The sequence below is a fragment of the Coloeus monedula genome (assembly GCF_965178545.1).
Source record: "Coloeus monedula genome assembly, chromosome: 4".
In the NCBI taxonomy this organism is placed as follows: Eukaryota; Metazoa; Chordata; class Aves; order Passeriformes; family Corvidae; genus Coloeus; species Coloeus monedula.
The window spans coordinates 63,514,954-63,540,041 of NC_138784.1; the positions used below are offsets into that span (position 1 = coordinate 63,514,954).

At 41.6% G+C, this 25,088-nt stretch overlaps 1 protein-coding gene across 1 annotated transcript in view; it reads right to left on the bottom strand.

Moving 5' to 3' along the window:
* Positions 1–2,429: 2,429 nt before the first annotated feature.
* Positions 2,430–25,088, bottom strand: part of LHFPL3 (LHFPL tetraspan subfamily member 3) — a gene marked incomplete at both ends in the record, with an annotated part of 163,295 nt that continues 140,636 nt past the window's right edge. Inside the window, 2 exons of the mRNA XM_082280371.1 lie at positions 2,430–2,434; positions 4,530–4,766. Of these exons, the coding sequence (XP_082136497.1) occupies positions 2,430–2,434; positions 4,530–4,766 (242 nt within the window). The remainder of the gene's footprint in view (positions 2,435–4,529; positions 4,767–25,088) is intronic.

Consider the following 25,088-nt stretch of genomic DNA (forward strand, 5'->3'; position numbering starts at 1 on the left):
ATTCAGCTTCAGACACAGCTTTTGCAGAAGGTTTGCTGTTGCAGCAGTGATCACATGGGTAGGCTATTCCTGTTTGGAGAAGATGATTCTCTAGCCAAAGGTGCGCAAATCTTCGCGCAATACTACTTCTTTTCTTTTACTGAAAGCTGCTTTGTCACCAAGAAACAACATTCCCTTATTTTCTGTCTTTAGGTGTGTTTATTCTGTGGTGACTGCAGCTCAGAGGTATGGAGCCAGCCTCCAAACAGCCTGGAGAGAAAGGAGGGTGTAAATTGTCAATCAGCTGGCAAGTTCTGGGTTGGGCATCCTGCACTCAACTCTCTGCAATATGGCTGTTGGGAGCAGCATGGTGTACTTTGAGTCCATGTGAGTTGCAGTCACTGGAAGGTAGATGAATCCTTCAAATCTTTTATCTCCCAGCTCCTTTTTTACCTATTTCAGCTCTAGGCTTGTAACTCCAGGAAATCTTTAATGCAAATTGCTTATTTGTGACCCATTGCTTATATTGCTTACATTGGCTCCAAAGATGAATCAAATATTAAGCATAAACAGCTTGTGAAGCTGTTCTGTCCATTGGAAAAGCCACAACTGTTCACAAAGTGCATCATCCACCCGCCCTGACTGATACTATGGAACAGGATAGTGTCTTCTGAATGCTCTTGTATTTATAACTCATAATGCGGATCATATTACCACTTTCTACCATAAACATAGTTGCCTTGCACTCTCAATTTCTTTTGGAAACTTCTCATTTGGTCTCTTCACCCTCTGGCCAAAACCTTAATTTTATGTCATTAAGACATTACAGTTCAAAATGTTACATCGTGTAATTACACATCAAGGTTTATGACTGATGTTGATGGCTCACTCAAAATGGTGTTGAGGAAGCTTAAAGCTACAATGAATTCTAACTATTTTTGTTAGTGCCCTGTACAACATTACTTTAATGACATACAGGCCTTTAAGTCATTATCATTAGTTCCTATAAATTAAAGAAAACCATGCAACATGGTTCTCTCCCCTCCTTTGCTAATGGCATAAAGATGATAGGAAAATCTTCTTATAAATACCTTTTTTCCCCTTCAAAAGGCAGTTTTTAAAATAAAAAACTTATGAATTATTGTGTAAAATTTGCATGATTAGGGAACTTTATTAAAGAGACTATAAGTTGAAGAAACTCTGCCAAACTTTAGTTACAGTTCTTAGACGTGAAAACCACATGGTAATTTACTCTCACACCTAAGCAAATAAGAAATGAGTAAGCACTATTTTCATCATCCAGTGAAAAAGGAAACTTTCATTTATAGCTAAAACACAGCCATCTTCTGCCACGAATAATTTTAACAGTCAAATTCCTTATTTGCAAGCATTCATTAACCTATGTAAATATACAGAACTGTAGGCATCAAAAGCACAGAGCAGGTGGACAGTTCAGCATGGTAATGAAAACAACAGAGAAGTACAGCTTCTTCTTTTTGAGTCATCTTCTCACATTTTTACCATCCTGTTGTGTTTCATATACATTTAACTGTTTCCTTGCCAACAATGCTCAGACACAGCTGTGGCAACATGTACTTGCTTAACTACCATAAACTCTCACTAATGAGCCTGTGGGAGCTGATCTGCATCAAAGCCTCCAGACAAAACTATCTGATTAAGAAAACAACTGCCTAGATGACTGATCATTGCCTAATAATTTCTTGCTCTTGAAGTTTTTTTCCACGTAAACAAACACTGTTGTGATTCTCGTACTTAATTTATTGCGTCTTACCCACTGCTGAGCTAATGCATCATGTCACCCACATGCATGGGGCAAAAGCCCAGCAGCAGAGGGTGAGCTGACAGGGCAAATAGAGGTTCATCTCAGGTACAGTGTTGACTGCTTTCCAGGTGCATTGTCCTGTAAAGCCATGATGGAGCCATGACTGTCCTTTAAGGGGATACTTTTCTTGTCACAGGTTATGGGATGTCCAGGCCAACACCACCACAAAGGGGAAGGAGTCCCTGGGATCCCACTCAATGGACAGCTGTGACCACCCAGACATAGTTTTTGCCCCTTGGAAGGCAGCAGCAGCACAAGGATTCCTCTTTGAGAAAGGATATTCCTCATCCATGCTTGCTATCCAGAAGCAAAAGCCAGCACAAGCCTGAAGGCAGATCTCATGTAGATGAGGAGGGGGAAGAAAGGATGGGAAAGTATCTAATATTCATGACTACTTGTTATAAGGGCTTTGACTTCACATGGTAACAGCAGCTTGGAAAGCTGAGGGTAGTATTGCTTATATCCATAGTCTTACCTTGTTTGTCGATATGGGAGACATGCTAGTCCTCTTTGCATATGGCAGTATTTTCACATCCTGACCCATTCCAAGAGATGCATGGGTACTCTGCATGTGAACTAATGCTGATGAACAGTTCTGCACTATCTCTTAATCTGAAAGGGGACAAGGGGACGTAGTTTATGGGAAAAATGTCAAAGTACTCACGCATGTTCAGTGTGCAAGGGTACAGACAGATGCCACTGCCATGTTCTGCTGGGTCTCCTTGGGGCTGAGGCTGTGCCTGCTGGCAACACATGCAGGTGGGGGAATGCTGGGGGCTCAGGGGAATTTAGACTTGCCCTGTTGTTGCTTAGCAGAAGCTTTTTGTGACAAAAAGGGAGAGAATATCCTTTTTAGAAGCCAAGTTGACTCTTTTTCACTTAATTTGAAAGAGAGTTTAAAAAGTGGTGATCATTAGGCTTGACTGTGAAGGGCAGAACGGGGTAGGTCCCTTTTTGTTGGGTTCTGGTTTGTTTTGAAGCCAGTGGTGTGGTAGGTTTCTGTGTTTATTCCAAGGAAATTGAGTTGCTGAATGATTTTTTCTGACATGCTGTGGACCAAATGTTCTGGCAGGGGTTTGTGCCAGTGATGTGAGAGGTGATGAGGCTCCAGAAACTGTTTTCTGCTCACAAACAGAAACAGGTGCCAAACCAGATGTGTTTCTTTGATACAAGTAGTTGTTGGGTACATGAGCTCTATATGCTATAGACAAATCAGACATAGTGGCAATGCCAAAAGCACTTGTGGCATAGCTGTGAATGCCCTTCTGATAAGTATCTTGATTTTCAAATGCAGATGAATATTATTCTTACAGGAAATGGCCACAGTGATAGTCCTTGAAGCTGATGCCCTCAGTTTACCTGCAGGACAGATGTACACATGCATTTGCTACACACTTGACACACACTTCCTTAGCTCACAATAGTAGGCTCCACCCTGGTCTGGAATCATATGTGAAATTCAATCTTCAAGTCCATTTATCTTTGGGCTGAGTGTGCTGACTGCACTCCAGCAAGCGGGGCCACTGTACTGGTGCTGTCAGGTGTAGAGATAATGGTCCTTCTGGAGCAGGACTGAGACCAGCTATTTTCATACAACATAGGCTGCCAAACAGCAATCTAGTGGTGAAAGGCTCCTAATATCTTTGCTATTATTAGAAGCAGCCCACAAAACTACAAAGGTAGTAGATGAGCTGAATGCAGAATCCTGTACTTGGGGCAGTCAGTGAAACTAGCAGGGGATCAATTTGAAACAGATAAAAGAAAGTACTTCTGTAGCAGCCAGTAGTGAGCTTCAGGAGCTTGCTGCCACGCAGTGCTGGAGAAACTGACAGTATCAGTAGGTTTAGAGGGGATTAGACAGACTCAGGGACAACAGGCCCATTAAAGATAAGGAAGGGACATGCCCTCTGTGGTATCTATCACATCAGATACTCATCTGGGATGCCAGGGGAGCACAAGGGGAAGGGGCTGCTTGCAGGCAGGATGCAGGCTTGCACACACTTACTAATAAACATCTCTTTCTGAAACTGTGATAAATTACTGGTCCAAGCCAGTTTCATGTACGTAATCTAGAAATGAGTTTTATCCCCAAAGCACTGCATGAGTATTCAATTACTACATCATCCTAGATTTCCATGAGCTGACTTATGAGCTCAAAGCAGCACACTCAGAAAAGAACTAGGATTCTTCTTCATTCCAGGCTCTGATCCTCAGCCCACCAGTTCTTTGCTGTACGGGCAATCCCATTACACAGCTCATTGCCAGCCCCCAGCACTCTGCCCTTACTGTGTACTGTGTTAACACATATGCCCTACTACAGACATTCATATTACACTGCAAGATCCTAAAGGAACCAAGTGATCAAATCTTGCACGGGGTACAGAAAAAGATGGAGACAGTGAAAATTAAATGCCAATGAATTACTGTACAAGTGAGTAACACAATAACATCCCATCTACAGCTCTAAAAGCTAAGGATAAGTCATGCATAGTGCAGAAATTATGGCAATTCTGGGCTTTCTTAGACTTTTGGATGCTGAAAAGCAAAACTTCCTCTTCCTCTTGCATTTATTCTTCCCCAGAAAAGTAGGAAGTAAGCCAGCATGCCAACTTTTAAGCATAAAATAAAATGAAATTGAAACTGATTATTGTTTTTAAACAATTGCCCTTGAGGCCACCCAACAATAGTGTTTCTAAAGCGGTCCTACCTTTGTTTTCCAACTTGAGCTCCTCTGCTAGCAAGCTGTCTTGTCTGTTTCCAAGCACAAATGCCAGAAATGAGAGGATCAGGGCATCCAAGATTCCAATAATTGCCAGGATATACGCCCAGCGGACTGAACAAGCCCCCAGCGTGTACTTGTCTGTCTTTTCACCACACATCCGTTTTACCTCATCTGAATCCCAGCCATCAGGAAAAATCATACAACCCAGGACGAGACAGGCAGCTTGGAGAAAAAAGAAAAGGAGAACAATGGGATAATGAGACCGAGCTATCATTTTGATGAGAACCTACAAAGTTATCATTAAAGCAGTAGACTTTTTCATCCTGAACTTCAAAGCTAGGTTACTAAAAAACAAGCCACAGAATTACACACTGTGATTAAGTATTTAACATAAAAACCTAAGATGCAACATCAATTGCACACCTTGCTTAAAAAACCTGTTACATCCTGAATCCCTGGTCAGGTTTTGCATCAGTACAATCACATTTTCCTGATATGACCAATTTCTTAAATGCATTTTGAAAGGACCACACAAAACCAAAAGGGAAAATGGTTAATAACCTGGATATTCAAAGGTAGCCCTGGATTACTGTCAAGTCATCAGTCAAACAAACAGTTTAACAGAGAGGAAAAAAGCTACCTATCATTTCTGGTGATCTGCCCTTTTATCCTAACCCATAAACACTGGACTTGCTCACTACCCAGCCCAAGGCAGAGTTTGATACATTTCAAGTGTTGCCTCGCAGAGGGCACCTCCACTCCAGTGCCTGCCTGAGCTGTCCCTCCTAAGCACTGTGTAGCCCTTCATGACAACAGTCCAGACACGGGAGCTATCCCACCACATCTGTAACTGCAATGAGATCAAAGCCCTGTGACTGCACACAGATCACTAGTTCGTCCTGTTTGTTCTCCATACTGCAAGCATTGGTATCCAGGCACTTCATGGAAATACTTGATTGTGTCAATATCCCAGCAGGGGTGCAAAGGGATAGCCCATAGTCCTGTCCTGGGCTTACGTCTTTGGCCACCTGTCCTGTGCTTTGAGATGCTCTCTCTTAAGCCTTCTTTTGTTACTGGGGTGGTTGCTGTAGTTTTTCCCTCATCTTATGTTTGTCAAGCCTGGCTATGTCCCCATCCTCCTTCAAATCTAGTTTAAAGCTCTCTCAACAAGTGCTGTTGACTCCTGAGATAAGATTCTTTTGGACTGGTGGACCTTATTTGTTGCCAGCAGGCTCGCTGTTGTATAAACTGGCCTATGGTAAAAAATCTCCAAATTCTTCTGGTAACATCTGTCTTGAAGTCAGGTAGAGTCGCCTTCAGCAGGAAAGGATAGAATATAAAAATAAAGGAACATAAGAGAATTCTAAAAATAATGACTATGTTGAATGGGTTAATTCCTCGGTTTTTATTGCATTTAAGAGAATCAGAAAATCTGTATGCTTCCAGCAATTATCTGTAGTGCCTTTTCTGACTTGGAAACAGCCTCATTTCCAACATTAGCCCTTCTTTCTTAGTAGGGGTGATGAGAAACAGTGGAGCCTAAACCATCTTTTATAAGTCTTAATATTATATTGATGCAATATGCTCAAAATTGCAGGTGTATGTGCTAATTGAAAAGAATACATTGCGTGGCTTTCAGCCTTTTAAGTTTTTGTTGAGACAGATCTCTGCTTGGAAACCACAGTTTATACACCAAGTAGCTTGCGCAACCAACAGCTGCTGTCGCTGTGGGAACTGCAACAGGTTTCTTATCTTTTCAGGACAAGCACAGACACTACCATTTTACACACCTCTAATGGCCACAGAATAAAACAAGACTCACACTGGATCACTGTGATGAAATACTGGAACAGGGATGTGTAACAAGAGTTTAGGAATGGTAGTTTCCTTTGACAGCTACACAATTGCTGTAGACAATGTCCTGAAAGCGTGTCTGCAGGAAATGTTTGACATTGAGTAAAAGATGCACCCAAGGCATTTGACAAATTCCTTCTCAACAGCTCATTTGTGTGAAAATAAAACAGCTTATAATACTTTTAAGGACAATTAGGCTTAGAAACATGGGTGATTAGATAAGGACCAATCTACTCAGAACATGCAGGTTGGACAAATCGTAAATTATGTATTGCCTGCCTTAACTCATTTACACAATTACGTAAGATCTTTCAAATGCCTTAGAGACAAACAGTACAATAATTTATTTTCTTGAGCTGGTTACATGCACTTCCAGAAAGTGGAGTTGCCCTCACACTTGCAAGGAACTCCACTGAAATGATGCAGCAAATCTGCAAACTTCTTGTGTTCATAAAATGTCCATATTTACTCAGCTAACTGTTGACAAAGTTTCATTTACTATATAATAGCAACTAACAAAGCAAGTTTACTTTCATTAATCATCCTCAACATGTGAGGAATCTTAATGCTCAGTTAATGATCAATAGATATGGGATTTTTCTGCTAATTGTGCATGAATAGTTACCAAATACCGACATGTCTGTGGTTTTTTATTACACAGCAGATCAGATGTGTTCTTAGTACTTCCTAAAAGTAATTTAACTTTGTTCTTTTACACCTAGGTAATTAAAAAAATGGACCCTTATCTCAGGAATTCAGTGCAAAGCTTCGCAGCTGTGTTCCTCAGATTTCCAATTAACTCATCTTTCCTGAATTCTGTTCCTGCATTCTTTGATATATTTGCCTAATTTTCTGGAGTCATTCTGTTGGTTGCAGTTGGACTTCTCTTGGTAATAAGACGCACAGGTAAATGGTGGCTGGACTAGATTCCTTTGCATAAAGACATATCAATGAGGGGATATTATTTTTTTCTATTTTTCCTATACAGTTAAGATGCTGTCTACTAGATCACTACTTAGTCAACATCTTCAGATGAAGGAATCATACTTTACCTGTAGATGTGAACATAAGTAAGATTAGTAAACCTTGAGTTTTTACTTCTTGAAGGAATATTTTGCACTGAATGCCTTTAAGATTACAGACTTGCTCAATAATATAAACAGGTAATGATTCTTTTACCAGCTACAAGATTGAAAAGACAGATATGAAATCCACCTACAGATCTCTTTTTCACTGCTAGAAATTTTTACATTTAAATTCTTCTAAAGACGATTAGAAGATATTTCTTTAAAAGGAAATTACTTTCAGTTTTATACAAATTTGAAATATGGAAATAATTTTATGCAATTTCAGTGAAACTGCTAAGAGATGATTTTATAACACTAACATGGGTCTCATATCTTTGCCTAAACTTCCGTTGTCTCTAATGGCAACATTACTGCAATGGAAATGTAATAAAAGCTACTACTGTTTTACTATTAAGTAGCAATAGTGTTCTAATGAACTCAGAAAGTTTTGGATTTGAAAAGTTCATAAATGAAAACCCTTAAACCATCAGTTCCTGCAGAATCTTTGATTCAAGTAAGAAGAAAGTTATATCTATAGTGGTAGAAAGCAGTCTTCTGTGTGTGGTCTGGACACATTGGATCAGCACCACCTTTCTGAGGCTGCAGATGGCCCGGCCTAGGACCTCTGTAGCTAACCAAGGGCCCTCATGATAAGCAGCTAGGGGAAATTGATAAAGGACTGACTAGTGTCACTGACATCATTCAGAACCATTTGGGCAACTGTAAAACTTACAGGAATCATATCCACATTGTTTTCCCTTTGGTTGCTTGAGAAAGCTCCTGGCAGGATTATTATCTTTGTAATGATGGCCCTGGCTTTCCTCCATTTCTTCCTCTCCTGTGATGACAAGGTGACTTGCTTAGCAGATGGGGGAAAGGCTGTGGGTGTTGTCTACCTATACTTTACTAAAGTCTTTGAGACTTTTCCCACAGTATTCTCCTGGATAAACTGGCTGGTCATGGCTTGGACTACCATAATTTTTGCTGGATAAAAAAAAACTGGCTGGATAGCCAAGCCCAGAGAGCGATAGTGAATAAACCCAGTGATAGTGAGCTAAACCCAGGTGGTGGCTGGTCACAAGTGGTGTTCTCCAGGGCTCAGTACTAGGACCACCCCTGTTTAATACCTTTATCAATGACCAGGACAAGGGGATTGAATGTACCCACACAAAGTTTGCAGATTACACCAAGTTGGGCAGGAGTGCTGATTTGCTGGAGGGCAGGAAGGCTTTGCAGAGGCATCTGGACAGGCTGGATCGATGGGGCAAGGCCAGCTGTGTGAGGTTCAACAAGGCCATGTGTTGGGTCCTGCCCTTAGGCCACAACAACTCCATGGAATGTTGCAGAGTGGGGCAGAGTGGTTGGAAAGAGGCCCAGAGGAAAAGGACCTGGGGGTGCTGGTTAACAGCGGATGAGGATGAGCCTGTGTGTGCCCAGGTGGGCAAGAAGGCCAATGGCATCCTGACTGTATCTGCAGGATGTGGCCAGCAGGACCAGGGCAGTGATTGTCCCTCTGTACTTGGCACTGGTGAGTCCACACCTGGAATCCCATGTCCAGGTTTGGGCCCCTCTCTACAAGACAGACATTCTCGTGCTGCAGTGTGTCCAGAGAAGGGGAAGACAGCTGGTGAGGGGTCTGGAGCACAAGTCTAATGAGGAGCAGCTGGGGGAGCTGGAGTTGCTCAGTCTGGAGAAAAGCAGACTCAGGGGAGACCTTATCACTCTCTACAACTGCCTGAAAAGGAGGCTGCAGACAGGTGGGGGTTGGTCTGTTCTCTTAAGTAACCAGCAACAGGATAAGAGGAAATGGCCTCAGGTTGCACCAGGGGAGGTTTAGATTGGATATTAGGAAAAATTTCTTCACTTAAAAGCTTGTCAAGTATTGGAAGAGGCTGTACATGGAAGTGGTGGAGTCACCATCCTTGGAGATATTTAAAAGATGTCTAGATGTGGGGATTAGGGACATGGTTTAGTAGTGAACTTGGCAGTGTAGAATTAAAGGTTGGACTCAATGATCTTAGTGATCCAATTTAAATGACTCTGTGATTCTATGATTCCTGTAAGACATGGAGTAAGAATCATAGAACGCTTGTGTTGGAAGATGATCTTTAAAAACCATTTAGTTCACCCACCAGGTTGCTCAGAGCCCCATCCAGTCCAGCCTTAAACATTTCCAGGGATAGTATCTACAAGTTTTCTGGGCAACCTGTTCAACTGTCTCACCACCCAAACCATTGTTTTCTCCTACATATTGGAGTCTGGTGACAATTTTCAAGCTTTTAAAAAATGATTAATAAGCAGTAGTTAAACATGCCTTATATTTTTTCTTGTTTTCTTAAAAAGCTTTTGCTTGTGTGAACAGCTAGCAGAAACTGTCACATGGTTTTCCTTTAGGGCTTTAAGTGACAAGACAAATTATTCATAGTAGGAGAGAGAGCCCAGGATTTTTACCTCCTGGGATGAAAGGATGCAGATACAACACTTCCAGAGATTGGAAACAGACACTGAATTGTTGCTGGCACTGACAGACTTGTGACTCTGACCAAGCTAATATTATCACAGCCTGTGCTCTGTGCATGAGCTCAAATGGTAATTAGCAAACAAGTAGCTCACGATCCTATGGTTGTGCCAAATACGGTGACAGATTAATATTATATCATTGCATGAAATGAGGTTCTATTTATAAAAAAAGCTGACTGCTATGCAGGAAACCAGTGCTGAGAAATTCCCGCTGGCAGGACTCCTCTCTCATCTTCATTCTTTTCCTGACAACAGACCAAATTTGCTTGCATGTAGAGAGAGTATGATGATGGCAAGTTTCCTGATAAAGGAGTAAAAGAAATGGAATGGGAATTATGCTGACCATCTCTTTTCTTTCCATGCCCACACATGCAAGAGTCTTCAAACCTCTGTGGTTCCAAAACACAAGAGGCTTTTTTTTTCTTTTTTCCCCTAAATGGTATTTACAAAAACAGTGACCCATTAAACCTCCAGTAAACTGCATAGAGATTTTGCCAGCCATGTTGGTGATTAGGATTAGCCTTTCAGGAGCTTGTAGCTGGGAAAGAAGGGAGTGCTGAGTGGAGGTGGCTGAAGACACACTGAAGGTGGCTGAAGACACAGGGTCAAATTTAGTCCTGAGTGAAGACCGAGGTTACATGCCCATCAGCTGAGATTGATGCAAGTGATATGGACTGCACTGCTGAGTGGGGCAATAATCCTCTCTCTATATAATGCTGTTTATATTTATGTCATGGCTTGGAGGAAATGTGCAATTTTGAAGCAAATTCCATGATTCTCTCCATTTACTCATTCCATCCACAGAAACAGTTCTGCTGCATGCAAAACAGAGTATTTCTGGAGGAGCCTTCATTTCCAAAAGTTCTTCAACACTGAGTGGGGACCTTAAAATTCTGTCCCAATGTGTGGGCTTCATCACCACAAAACCTGTGCCTAAGAGAAAGCTCTTGAACCATGAAAAGCTTCCATAATACCTGAAATAGTTCTTGTGCAATAAAAAGAGGCAAATGTCATGTACGACTTCTTACTCTATGCTGTGTTTGAAGGCTGCCAGACGCAACGTCCACCTTTGAAGAGGGTCTTCAGAGAGGTGCCAGCTGGCTCCCCAGGAGATGACACAGCCTGTTAATTTACGCATAAGCAGACAGAAAATTCCTGGTTGTGCTCATAGATAGGTGCTAACCACATGACTGCTGTTGAGTATGAGGCAGTCAGTGAGAAAAGTGTAATGAAATTTAAGATATAAGGGCAGTGCTCTTAGAGAGCTGGAGTGGTAAAATCCTATCTGGACTTCTGTGCCCTGAGCTTCCATGTGGGACAAGGGAGGTGCCCTGTGGAATTGCTCCAGGACATTGATGTGATGCTCTCAGCAACCTCCTCCCCATAAGTGAAGGAGCAAAGGTTTGTGTGTTAATCTTCCTTCAAAAAACTTCAAACAACATGTATGATGGGGGCATTTGCTCTGGGAAACAGAACTATTTCTGATTTGAAGTAAAACCCTAAAGCCCCATGTGATGAGGATATGCAAGGCTTCATCAGTAACTACTTTAACCTACTTATTCTCTTATTTCATGTCATCTTACTTGGTAATATAGACAATTCTGAATCTCTCTGTTACAGTGCGGATGCTGTAACACGCGTATCAAACAAGGAGTCCTGTGGAAAGAATATATCTATGGACCGATTCTTGATAGATGTTTCAGAGATGTTTATTTCTCCAGCCGCATGGCCGGGGCTCTGCCGAGGAACTGAGGCAATCACGGGACCTGAGGGTCCTTCTGCCCGTGCAGGGAACACAAAACAACCAGTGGGGAACGAGGCTGAGCAGGGGCAGGGAAACCCCGTGTCTGTGCCCTCAGGGCCCCTCTGCCAGGGCTACACGGCAGGGGGGGAGACCCCAACATTTCACCTGTTTATTTTTAACTAAAAGAGATGTAAAACTTAACATTGAAAACAACTGGATAAACATAACAAGAACAGTTTCAAAACAAAACAACCCACCCTCCTGAGTCTTTAAATGTCCAAACAGATTCTCTGGAACATCTTAAGGCCTACAGAAGGGAGACAGGACTCTCCGGGCATACTTTGTGGGGAAACTGAGGCAGGAGAGGGTTTCTTCCATTTGTGCCTGTTGGAACTCTAAACAATATTTAATTTCTTCCCTCCCCCTCTTCATCCCCCACTCAGCATTGGAAAGGGATTTTTGGGGAAACAATTGACAAAGGCATGGTTTTGTGAGGGAAACCATGGGTGAAAAAACGGATTGGGAATACACTGAGGGTAATAGGATGTAGGATAAAAGGGAAAGGTGGGATTAGGAAAGGGAGACTGTAGGGGGGCTTACAATGGAGATATTGTCTAACATGACTACAATTTTTTGCATATATACTGCCTTTTACAGAAACACCATCAGGCCCAGTGACCTCTGCTGCTTGTAAGCCTTTTCTACCTTGCACAATTTTGAACTCTACCACTTCCCTGTCTTCCAAGCTTGGGATGCATTTTTCAGGGTTATTCTTTTTAACAGAAGTTCTATGAATGAATATGTCTTCTTGGTTGTCACATCTTGTTATAAACCATAATTTTGTTTAACATTATACCATTTTACTATTCCTAAAACCTTAGCTATGGTGATTTTTTCCTTTTTTCGAGTGGTTGCTGTTTTCTGTCTCCCTGTGTTTTTGCTTTCTCTTTCTCTTTCGCTCCCATGTTGGAATTTCCAGGGTTGTCAGTGCTGCCAGGGCTGTCAGGGCTGCTCATGCCTGTGAGCTCTTCCTGGGGTCACATTTGGGGCCATGCGGGCCAGGTCGGGCCGCGCCGCTCAGCTCCCCGTGCACCGCTGCCTCTGCTCTCAGCTGTGCTGCCGCTGCCTGGAGCTGCATCCACGTCTCGGCCGGGCCCCCAAGCGACGGCCCCCCTGTGCCCTGCTCCAGCACGTGTCTCGGCTAGGTGCAGCTCCACTCCACCTCCACCGCCACCAGCCGCCGCCCGCGCACCGCCCCTCTCGGTTGGGTGTTCACGGGGCTCACTCTACCACGCGCTGCACGGGGCCGGGCAGGCACCGCTGGGTCTCGCTCTGCTGCCGACACTGCAGCTCGCATCGCTCCACCCAGGCGTGGGAATTGCCTCGCTGCTGTTCGGAGAGGGCTTGGTCCATGTGGTCTGGGTCACACGGTCCCTGAGGCATGCTTCCCTTCGCCAGGACACAGCTGACATCGCTCAACAGTCTCGGTAATTAAATAATATTCACAAAAATATTCTTCCATCGGCATATATTTTGACTCAGAAATTAACTGTGTCCAAACGGTCTTCCAAAAGTCTTTAGTAAGAATGAAATCCCAAGAAACATAAAAAAAGTTCTTAAACAACCATGCCAGGAAGTGTTTCAGTTCCTTTTGAGCTTGAATTAAGCTAAAATTTACCAATCGTTCAAGAATCTTTTCAAGTTTAAGATAAATGTCCATATGTGGCTCTGAGAGCCAAGAGTCTTTCCATGGTTCCTCCATAATTTAGAAATGGAATAGCAAAACAAAAACAAGAAGAGGAATCCAGAATTTACTCACAAATCAGTCGCTGTCCTTAGGGATCGGGGATCGTTCTGCCCACATTATCTACCATTTGTTACAGTGCGGATACTTTAACACGTGTATCAAACAAGGAGGTCCATGGAAAAGAAATATCTATGGACTGAATCTCGATAGATGTTTCAGAGATGTTTATTTCTCCAGCCGCATGGCCGGGATCTGCCGAGGAACTGAGGCAATCACAGGACCCGAGGGTCCTTCTGCCCGCGCAGGGAACACAAACCAACCAACGGGGAACGAGGCTGAGCAGGGGCAGAGAAACCCCGTGTCTGTGCCCTCAGGGCCCCTCTCCCAGGGCTGCATGGCAGGGGGAGGGCCCCAACAGCTCTCCACTCAATTAAGAACATTTGTAGATGGTGCTAAGGGGGAGAAAAAGTAGGAGAACCTCCCACTGCATTCCTGTGATAATATTAAAGACATGATGCAATTATGGCCATTTGACTTACTAGAGCCTGGACTTTCTGATGCCAAATCTGATAAGAATATACATATATACACATATAAAAAGATATGTATATTTCACATGCTGATTTTAAGAAAAGGAAAAAAAGAAGACCAAACATTCAGTGACTGGACAGTAACAATAAAGAAAATAATATTGTGGAAAGTGGTGGTGAGGTAGGTGTTATGGTCAGGAGAGAAGACCGGCTGAGTAGACAGGTAGCAGACATTTTGATGCCTGCTAGTTATGCTTAGGCAGCAAAATGGAATAATGTGAACAGCTGTTGCAAGATGTGAAGCTGGGTATAACAGAAATAGGGGTGACTGACAGCTATAGCCAAAGACAAGCACTATAGAACAAGAATTGTTCCGAAAGATGGAAGCAATTGAGAAAGTGAAGTAATGTTATTCAGAGAAATGTGTTAAACTGTAAATAAGTAGAAAAGAATAGCAATGATAGTGCAATCTATTTCAGTTAAATCAACTGTAAGAGAAATTTTACTACGCTAAGGGGACCTGTTTCAGACCTCATGTGTTGGATTCACGTTTGGATAGAGAATTCTTTGATTTGATAGAGACAGAAATTCTTTGTGGGATTGTACCATCTTGGGAGCATTTAACTTCCAAGTTTTGATCATTAGCCATGATAATTAAACTTTGAGATTAATGCAGTTCTATGAATAATTTAGTTAGTACAACTATATTATCTGGAGAATAAGGATAATTTAAGAACATCATAGATTTTTATAAGTGTGTGGCAGGTGACTCGCAAGGTGGGTCCCAATGACTCCTTGTGAAAGAACATTTCTGATGTTCTAACCATGGTTATATGCAGTAGGTATTTATAGTGACTTGTCCAGAAAAAATTTGGAAGCTGGGGACTATTAATGGATGCAGGCCTAATCACTATGTGGGCAAAAAATCCTTAGAAATGTCATGACAACAAATTGCTAGTAGCTGTATCAGAGGTAGATGACTTACTGGTGAAGAGTAAGTAAACTGAAAGAGGTAAAAATACTTCTTTACAATGAATCAGGTGTGGGTGGTGATACAGCTGGAAACCCACAGGAAGGTGCATGTCAAAAGTTACATTTACACTGTATCACCTCCCGTGGTGTCCAAAGGCCCTGGGATCTAACAATTTTTTCTTCTCATTTTCTGTTTAAAGTATCTAAAATAACATGAGAACTGTGTTACAACCCACTAGAGTTTTCTGTAATGTGTCTTTGTACCACAGGATGTGTGTTATGAGGTCTGTGTGTCAGCTGGGGTCCGTGCCCAGAGATCACAGGAGCAACAAAGGTGCTTGCAAGCGCCCGCACTGAGGGCCACGACCTGGGTGTCAGTCGTCATGCAGGCAGGTTCTCTGATGCTGTGGCCATATCCAAAAGCACTCTTCTCACATGCTGGACTTACCACTGAAAGTGTTCATTTCAAATGCCGTCACAGAGGAGGGTTACATCTTTCTAATTTAATGTTAACTTCTCCTTGTAGAAACTGTTCTTCAGCCAGAACCAAACCATGGCACACTGACTTGTACTAGATCTAATTAATTAATAAATTCAACACAAGTGCTGTGTAGGCTACAGCAGACAGACTGGAGAATAGGTGTTAATAGGAATGGCATAGGCTACACATTGCTTGAGATATATACAGCTGACATTCCATCACAAGTTACTGATCCACATAGCAAAGCTGTTTTAAACATGGTTTTGCTAAAGATGAGGAAGAGCTGAAAATAATCTTACTTTCAATGACCATGAGTCAATTCAATTTAAATAAAATGAGAATATGAATAAAAATGTTTCTGAACCTGGGTTTTAATGCATATTTCAGATGGACAAACTTTTTAAAAGGCTAAAGAAACTACTAACAAGTTAACTAGACTGAAGAAGTTCAAACTAACTGTGGGGCAAACCTTGAATTTTTTTTGGACAAAGATGTAAATTTTCTGAAGTATCTTGATAAGATAAATGAAATTCCAGGGATGCTTTCAGCTCTGTATCAATGACTAACAAACTCTGCTTCATTCTACCCTCATTACCTATCTTCCCAAAAAAGCCTTGGGAAAAAAAGAGATGCGAGTAGAGACCTCAGAAATTCCAGGAAAAGAAACTAATTAGCAGAGAAAGATACATTTTGAAGGTTAGGTAATTCATGTTTAAAAGGTACCTTGCCAAAAGCTATGCTAACTTGCTTGTCAAGCTGTACTAACTCAAGACAAATTGAAACAAATAGTTGAGTCATCTTCAATGAGGTTAATAAAGAAGAAAAGCAGATATGGAGTGGGGCTGGGGTTAGGACCTCTTTGCCTCATTTTTCAATGAGGAGGATGATGCTGTGACGGCTTGGCACGAGGACTGGAAATGCAAACTCCTGTCCACAGCATAGAAAACGATCATAATGCGCTCAGGCAGGAGGAATGGATGTTCCAGCCCCAAACACTGAAATAACCATGACACTGAACTGCAAAGATGTTAGGAAAGTTTTTAAAATCAAATTTATTGTTGAGATAGTGGTGAAGAGCATATGTGCTACCTAAATTTAGTAAAAAAAAGACAAAATTGAGAACTGAAAAAGAATTGGAGCAACTAGTCACCATTTAGTTTTATCCCAGTTCTTTGAATAATTATTGAAGGAAAGTATAATTAAAGACATGGAAAGAAATACAAAGTAACACACTTTTCAGAAAGCATTTGATCCTTTACTTATTAGCTGGAAAATACAGAGGTTAATATGAGAATTTAAGGTGTTTATGTTACTTGTTCATGGGGAGCTGTCATTTTTTTGCTTGAAAAAGAAGTCTCCAGCTGTTATGAGGATACACTGGGCACCTCAAGGATCAGCCTGGGTGTCAATCATTTAGTGTTTTCATCAGCAGCTTTGGCAAGAGTAGAGGTTTGGTACTAAAACCCACTGATGAGAGGCACTGTCAATGCAGAAAGCTATTGGGACAAATGATGAAGAAGAGAAAACGTGTATGTTGATCATCCCTTGGAGGATCATGAGACACCAGTGAAGTGAACCAATGGAAAAGAGTTTTAGCAGTACTAAGGAGAGTTTTTCAAGCATAATGTAAGCTCACTAGACCTATCTGATGCTGGTGGTTTCTAAGCTTTAGAAGAGTGATGTTCACAATGACCAGTTAACCAGAGCAAGGTTATTTTAGGATGTAATGAGGTATTTTAGGAAAGGTATTGCATGAAGCTGTAACTGTCCATGATAAGGGGACTAGATATGAGGATTTAGTAGCTCTTTTCCTGGCCTATGTTCTTATGAGGAGACTGAGAGATAAATATCTTTGAAATTAATAAAGAGTGAAATCTAGAAGAGCAGCCAAAGAATTAGGAGCTTGATGGAACTACTAAACAAAAATAGTGTTCTTTAAATCAAACTGAAATGAAAATCTAGCAGAATAAATGGGGGTAAGAAGCAAAGAAGCAGCTCACTGCTGGACTCTCTCACTATGGTCTTTATACAAATTTGTCATTCCCCTCCTTTATTAAAGGTTTTAAAATGTGATGGCAAAGAAAGAAAGAAAGAAAGAAGAGATGAATAAAGTGATTTTCTTCTTCTGCCAGTCCTCTTCCAAGGTGACCTGACTTCCCTGACAGATACCAGGTATCTACAATGGCCTGGTTTTAGACTTGGGCAGTGCATGCCTCCAACTTGTTTCTGGAACTACTGCAGTTGCAAGCAAATCTAAATATGCTGGCAAGACAAGAAGTCTGGGACTGCACCAGCCATTGTTTTCAGGATAAAAATGGCAAAATTCTGCAGGCTATCAAAGTAGAAACAGAATGAAGAAGCAAAATATATTAATCTAAAAAGAAATTTTCTACGTCTAAGTCTATAGTGGTGTCCATAATGAATACAAGGTTTAATCTTTTGTTCCTGAAAACTAACAACTTCATAGCCAGTAAGCACTCATTTGCAAAAAAGGAGGTGAAAACCTTTAAAAAGCCATGGTAGTGCTGCCTAGAAAACAGATCTACGTGCCTTACAGTAAACAGAAGAATTTTATGATTACTCTGTATAAACACAAGGGAATGGGTCCCAGAGTGGGGGAAGAGCTATTTAACTGAAAGGGCAGTCTTGGCATCTGAACAAATGGATATAAACCATCCAGGAATACATTTAGGCTGTAAAGAAGAAGGCAGTTTTGAATTTTCAGGGGATAGGTGCTGGCACAAACTCAGGAGCTGTGGCCATGCCAAAAAAGTTTGAAGTGTATGCTGTAAATAGTTATTAAAAACGGAGTTTGATCAGTGTATTAAACAATTATTGGGATGTGTTTCTCTGTGACGCAAAATTCAACTACTCTGGCCCTTTAAGATAACTGCAAGAACTCAGAGGTCTTACATCAAGTATCTTCAGACACCAGAAACCCAGGGTCATCACTTTTCTCACCATATGAGCTTTTCAGTAGCTGCAGAGCTGGACACACAGGCAGGAGGAGCACTGAAGTCAAGCTTCAGGCTTGAGCATTACAGGCATTTTGCTGAAAAGCTTCAGATTTATTTTCCTTTGACCATAAATTTAGCAAATCTCTCTACCTTGCTAAACCCTGCCCTGTACTGTGGTCAGCAAAGCCCCTTGCTGACTTCTCTCCTATGGTTACACTCTGTGAAACCAGTTCAGCTTGCACTGCATAACCATGGAGTTCACAACCAGCAAGGCTTCCTGACACTGTTACCAAACTCCATCCATACCACTGCAACCGTGGACTGCAGGGGGTTGTCTACATCTCACCTCGTATATGCCATGTGCCACTAACAGCAGTTGCTTATTAGTAATGTATTAATGAATCAGCCCCCACAGACTGCTGCTTCAGAGAAACATCTGCTATGATGTCCTGGTTGTGTTCACAGTTTCATTTACATGACCACTTGAGGGTGTTTGACAGCCATAACTAGAAATTATTGGAAAATGGGGTAACTCACCCATCCAGTACATGCAATAGCATAGGTCAGCACTCAACATCTGACACAGGGAATTCAAAATTGCCACCAAGAATTCCACCAATTGTTATCTGACCTCCACTTTGTTGTCATGCCATGAAAAGAACACAAACTATAAAACTACTTGCAAGAGGAAATGAAATAAAAGAAGATGAGGGTGGGGAGTGTAGTTTTCTTCAAGTTCAGAGCCACTTCTCCCTGTGTATGGCTGCCCTTGGGGGCTGGTGCAGAACGCTGCCTCAGCACACTGGGTGGCACGTGGGGAGCAGTGAAATACCTGCAGTACAAACACCTGCAGAAGATGATTGAAAGATTCAAGAAATTGCTTGGCAGTGGATAAGATCATTAGCCACTGGTGAGATTTCTCCAGCTGAGAGAGAAATCTCTGAGCTGAGATGCAGGTTCATGGCCTCTGTGACATCCTCTGCCAAAGCATGACTATGATTCCCAGAATACAATGCATCACGATAAGGAAATATGATTTAATGTCAAAATGAGAAGTGTTTTAAGATCAACAACTTACAGGCATTCAACCCCCATCTGTGGGCGTGACAGTCACCCCCTGTGCCCTCACTTGGAGCTTTGTGTTCCCATGTACTTTAGTGGAGAAAGTGACTTTTCAGAAGGAGTGACTGAAGTCAAGTAGAAAGACAATAAGATGGACAAATAAATATTCTGTCATGAAGAAAGACAAAAAGAAGCAATCGAGCGCATGGGGGAGAGAAAGGAGAAGGCTCTTGCCTCTCTTGTCTTTTGTAAAGCATTAATGTTCTGCTAAAAATTGTCCTACAGTTGAATCAATGCCATGCTTTCCTTGGCATGCAGGAACTGTACTTGCCTTTTTTGAGACAGTGGGCAGACTATCAGGACAAATGATCCAAGTATTAAACCTGCTCAGGATTCATCAGTTTCTCCCAGGGCTGGGAAAGCTTCCATGTACTCTACCAGAAGACTCCATCTAGTTCTGTATGGGAAGACCTACCTCCAGACTGGTTTCATTCCCCTTTTTAGGATCAGCATCTTCCCAAAGCTAGCCTCCACCGAGCTCCCCATCTCCTCTGAATGAGGGGACCCATCCTTGGACCTCAGAATGGTTTGTCAGATAGGAAGAAAGTGGGTCAGGGTTTGAAGCACCTTTATTCTGCAGGCAAGGGGGAGTGGGCAATGCAAAGCTAAAGGCCGAGAGAGGGCCTGAATATGAGGAGGAGACAGGGAGCTGGAAGGCAGCAATATGGGGCAGTCTCCCCTGAAGAAAAAGGTGGAAGTGGAAGGAGGCAGCCTTGTTATTGAGTTGGAATGCTAAGATTTAACTAAAGTCATTATAATCATTTAAATCTGATTTCCCAAGCAGTGCTAGCCAATATTGCAAATGGGCTGGCAGAGAGACTAGACAAGTTCTGAACAGATGATAAAGGCATCGAGTTTTGTATAGTTCCTTTCAATGCCCCTGAGGCACCCGCATACATCTTTATGCCTGCACAGCTTGTCATGTGCTATTCTTCACTTATCTCTGCTATAGCTCTTCCTGATCCCTTAGCAGCTTTCCTTGGAAGAAAAGAGAAATGGACAATAGGCCCTGAGACCACTCAGCTGCATTGCTTCTTCATTCAAATTGACATTTGGCAGCAAGACTTTGCTGCCTTTCAGGAGTTGATGCCTCAGAGAAGCTAATGGCAGCAGAGGTATCAGGGGCTTTGCCTCCCCCACTGAGCATCTGAGCCCTGCGTGGTGAGAGAGCCCTGGATGGTGAGAGAGCCCTGGGGACTGAGACTGGTAACACTGGAAATGTTTTTGTCTTTGGTCTTTTTCCTGTTAGAGGGAGGTCTACTCTTACTGTGAGTGGTCTACTCTTACCTAGGGCCAAGCCTATGAGATTGCTGAGCCTTCTAAACTAATTGCTTTTGACATGGCAGACTTGGCAAATTTTGAAATATTTGAAAAAATATGGAATAATTCTACATGAATTTTTTGAATGTCTTATTATAATATCTCTATATTGGCAAGCACATCTCATCTTATATTTGCTATCAAGTCTGTCTGATCAGTAATGTGTCCTATTTTGTTCAGTACAACCACAACAGTCCTTGCCTTGGTGCTTTGGTAAACCTGATAGTCCTACCAGTTCCTAACGAGAAGGGTTAACTTTGGAATTTCAATTCTACAGAAGTATATTTCTGTACCTGTATTTTTTTGACTCTTGTTAATTAACCCCAAGATTTGCACTATACAGCAAAGTTTACCAGTACAGTAGTCAGCAAATCCTTGTGTGCATGCACATGCAATTTCAAGTCCTGACTAGGTTTATGATATCCATATGAAATAAATACCTTTTTGAACATTTTGGAAGTCCAGGACATGTACGGTTCTAGTGCTGCAATGCCTCTGAGGTAAAGTAATTCTTAGTACTTCCAACACAGCGAACAACCACAGCAAACAACTGTGCTGATTTTCAGCACTGATGCCCAGAAGTCATAGAAAGTAGGTCTCCCTCCATTTAAAACTTCTAGTATATGCCTATTAATATACCACTGCTGGTGATTTCTGCCTTAGAAATCATGATGTATGGTCAGACATTGAAAGGACTGGAACAATATAAGGCAAGGCAGCAATGCAAGGCAAAGGGAAAAATCTGACAAGGTCACAAAACCCACTGAGACTGACAAGGGCTGTCAGAAAAGCTGAGTGGGTACTTGCAAAGTGTGTATGAAGCTTGCTAGGTGACCTGTGAAACCCCTCAAGGGCATGCTGCCCACTGGCTCATTTAGAAGAATGAACTGGGAGATGTGTTGTTTCCAAATGGAGTAAGAGGATTTTAACCCAACTGGATACAGAGATGGGGCCAGAGGAAAGAGGAGTTTAACTGGGATTTCAATAACTGTGTCTTCTTTCAAAAATGTTCATAGGTTCTGGAGCTCCATGTCCTTTTCTATAAATAAATAATGGCCGAAAATGTGCAGAATAAAATTGTTTCCTGAAGCAACTGCTTTAGTTTTACTCTGGTAGGCATCAGAAAAAAAAATTCCACAAGCAACCCAAAATGTTCCTGAATGCATCAGGCAGCAAGTGCTTCTATCACTACATTGCAAGCAATTGAAAGACAGTGTAAAAGGTATTAGAACATTTCAATAAATGTACAGAAAATATAACATCTGCCTTGTAAACCATCCAGTGTCTTGTCATTCAAGTTACTCAGTTTTTGAAAATAAATGTCTGGATGAGACACAAGCTTCAAGAACTCATCCCATCAGAATCACCACTGGCTACAGTAATTTAGCAATCTTTAATGCATCACTCCTACCTCTACTACCTCTATTACCCATGACACCCATGAATTCATTTCTCAGTCTCATAGGTTGATTTGCATTGGAAAGTGGTACTAAAAAGGGACAAGGCTGAAAGCTTGTGATCTATCCCAAACAAGTGTACTGGAAGTATACCAAATTTACTTCAGAGTTCATGAAAATTTCTATGAAAATCTTTAGTTTGGGGAGACACATTCTTAAATCTGCTGACAAACACCCTAACCATGATGATGAAGACATGGACATATGGAAAACAGGTTCTCTAATTCTCTCCAAAATTCTAAGTTCAAAGTATGAAGGAAAGGAGAGGATGGAATGCTTGGTTCAGTTGAAACACAGGGACTCCAGAAATACAAATGGAAGTGCACAAGACACCATGAAACTCCGGAGACATCAAATACAGGGACTGTAAAATCAAACTTCCTTAAAACTTGTACAGCAGCAGTCATTCTGTATGGACTCCATATATTTGGTATTGAAGACAAAATGCCATGTCACAATTTGCATCTCATTAAGCCCAAGAGAAACATAAAAATTGCTGAGACAATCTGTAATTTGTGCAGAACCCTGTGAAGACAGGACGCTACAGCTTTTCAGCAGCCTGAGACCAGAGAAATGGACATCCAACAGTGTCAAATAAAAGTGACTTCAGCTGCTGGTATACTCTACATATTCTGTTGCTATATTCTGTGTATTCTAAACTGAAAAAATATGTAAGAGCTACCTCACTGACCAGAGAAGTTATACTGATCTTGCCCAGTGGTAAACTGGACAATAAGAACTAAGTATTTTTATTTGGATTCATTGCTAGAATCATTTTTGTTTAGCAAGAAAGTGCTACATTGAATTGCACTAATAGTGTGACCATAGGAACTAGGTAATAAGGTGCTGCTATAAATTTGGTGGAAGTAATTAGTGTATTCAAGAATTACATTTTCATGTAACTTCTGTGCTCCCAAAACTGAATGCATGAATTACTTAAAAGGCACAGTTAAGGACTGGTTCCTTGGAGCTTTGTCTTGTGTGCCTGTGGGACTCCTGCAATGTCCCTGTACCTTGCTTCTGCCAAGCAGGGCTATGATAGGTAAGGCAAATATCCTTATCTCACCAGTTCAAATAAAAAAGTCTTTCTGCTTAAGCAAACAATTATTTCTGTAACAAAATCCTTGTGGCCAGTCAAAAACAAACTTCAGAAATGTAATTATTCTGACTGAATATAACTGACCCAATCTGACAGTGAGCAGACTTTCTGTCAGATTCTGGGCAAAGCCATACTTGGAGCCTTGTGCAGAAAGACGCAATAATGGCCTCACTTTCTTGGATTTCAGCTTCTCTCAATATAGACGTGTAGCCCCAACATCCTTTGCCAGCCAGGGCTGCCAGCTATAATGCCTTCCCTCTTACCAGGTCAAAGTACCTCTCATTTTTGGTAGTACTGAGTGAAACATTAAATCTGAAACTTTTTTTGCCCATAAAGAATGCAGCAGGTCAGTGGAAACATTTCAAACAGTCAGGTTGATCATTGTGAACTCTACTGACTGAATACAACCCAAAAGCATTTCTGAGAAAAAGTGCAAGTACTCTGTTTTTATTGAGAATCCTTAAAAAATAAAGTGCATTTTCATCAGAGGTAGAAAAGATATTATTCGAGGTTTACTGGCAATTGATTTTTCTTGCCAAGTTTGCCACCATTCTTTTTTATCACATTCCTATATACTTTTAAAATTATTCTCACCACTTTTGCTTAACTTGCTGACCCTTCCTGGTCACTTGCTTATCCATACAATTGTTTGTAATTCTGCAATATAGCCCACATTTTCTTGTTCTGTGCATATTGACTGATGCAAGGTCTGACTAATTTGTTTTCATATTGACAAGACATATGGTAATTTTTCCTGTGATTTCCCTCCACTCCTGCATCTTATCCATCAGCATGTCTTTCATCCTCCTATATTTGTTTTATTGATTACAGGTTTCTTCTTCACCTTCTCTCACACCTTTGGTGTCTTCTTAATCTTGATCAGGAAACTAATTAGATTAAGGTTATCACTGCTCAGACAGTTATTACATCACCTACCATCTGCTGCTCAGGATATTTTTTCTCACTGTCAATCCTCTTTCTACACAGCACACAATGGGTGGGGTTTATACCTTGTCTGCAACACAACAGACAGATTAGATTCAAGATTCAACATTTACCTACACATTTGTTTGAAATGGGGAAGTGAAAAAGACCTCTCTCTCGGAGATGGGTGCCAGTATTAAATATTTTTGGGTACCCCTATCTTATCTGTGATGGTGAGGACACCCAAGCAGACTCCAGTGTGAATGAATGCCTGCTGAAGACTGAGTTAAGCTGTCTCATGGATAAAGCCCAGTTAAAACACTGCAATTCAAACTCAACCAGTCAGGATCCTCTCACATCCCCTCCAGTACAGGACTGCCACTGTAATGTGCCCTTATACTGAATGAGGCAGGTGCATGGGCTGGCATCAGCTTCCATGGCTTCCAGAGTTCCTGCAGGCAGACAACCATCCCCTCAAAGGAGCTGAATGGGGACATAGAAGTGAACAGTTTACCACGGTTTTGGTGCGGACCCAAGATGTAAGGGATTTAAAAGGGACTATAGTAAACATATCTAGAGTACAGGAGGATGGGATAAGAGGTGGCATAGGATGGTCCTCCCAACTTTGGGAAGTGCTCCTGAGCTCTCATTTCTTTCTTCTCAGTCTTCCAGTCTGCTCCTTGATTTTTCTGTTCAAATATTTCCCCTAACTTTCCTGCAAGGATTTCCCCCACTTCTCAGTTCATAATT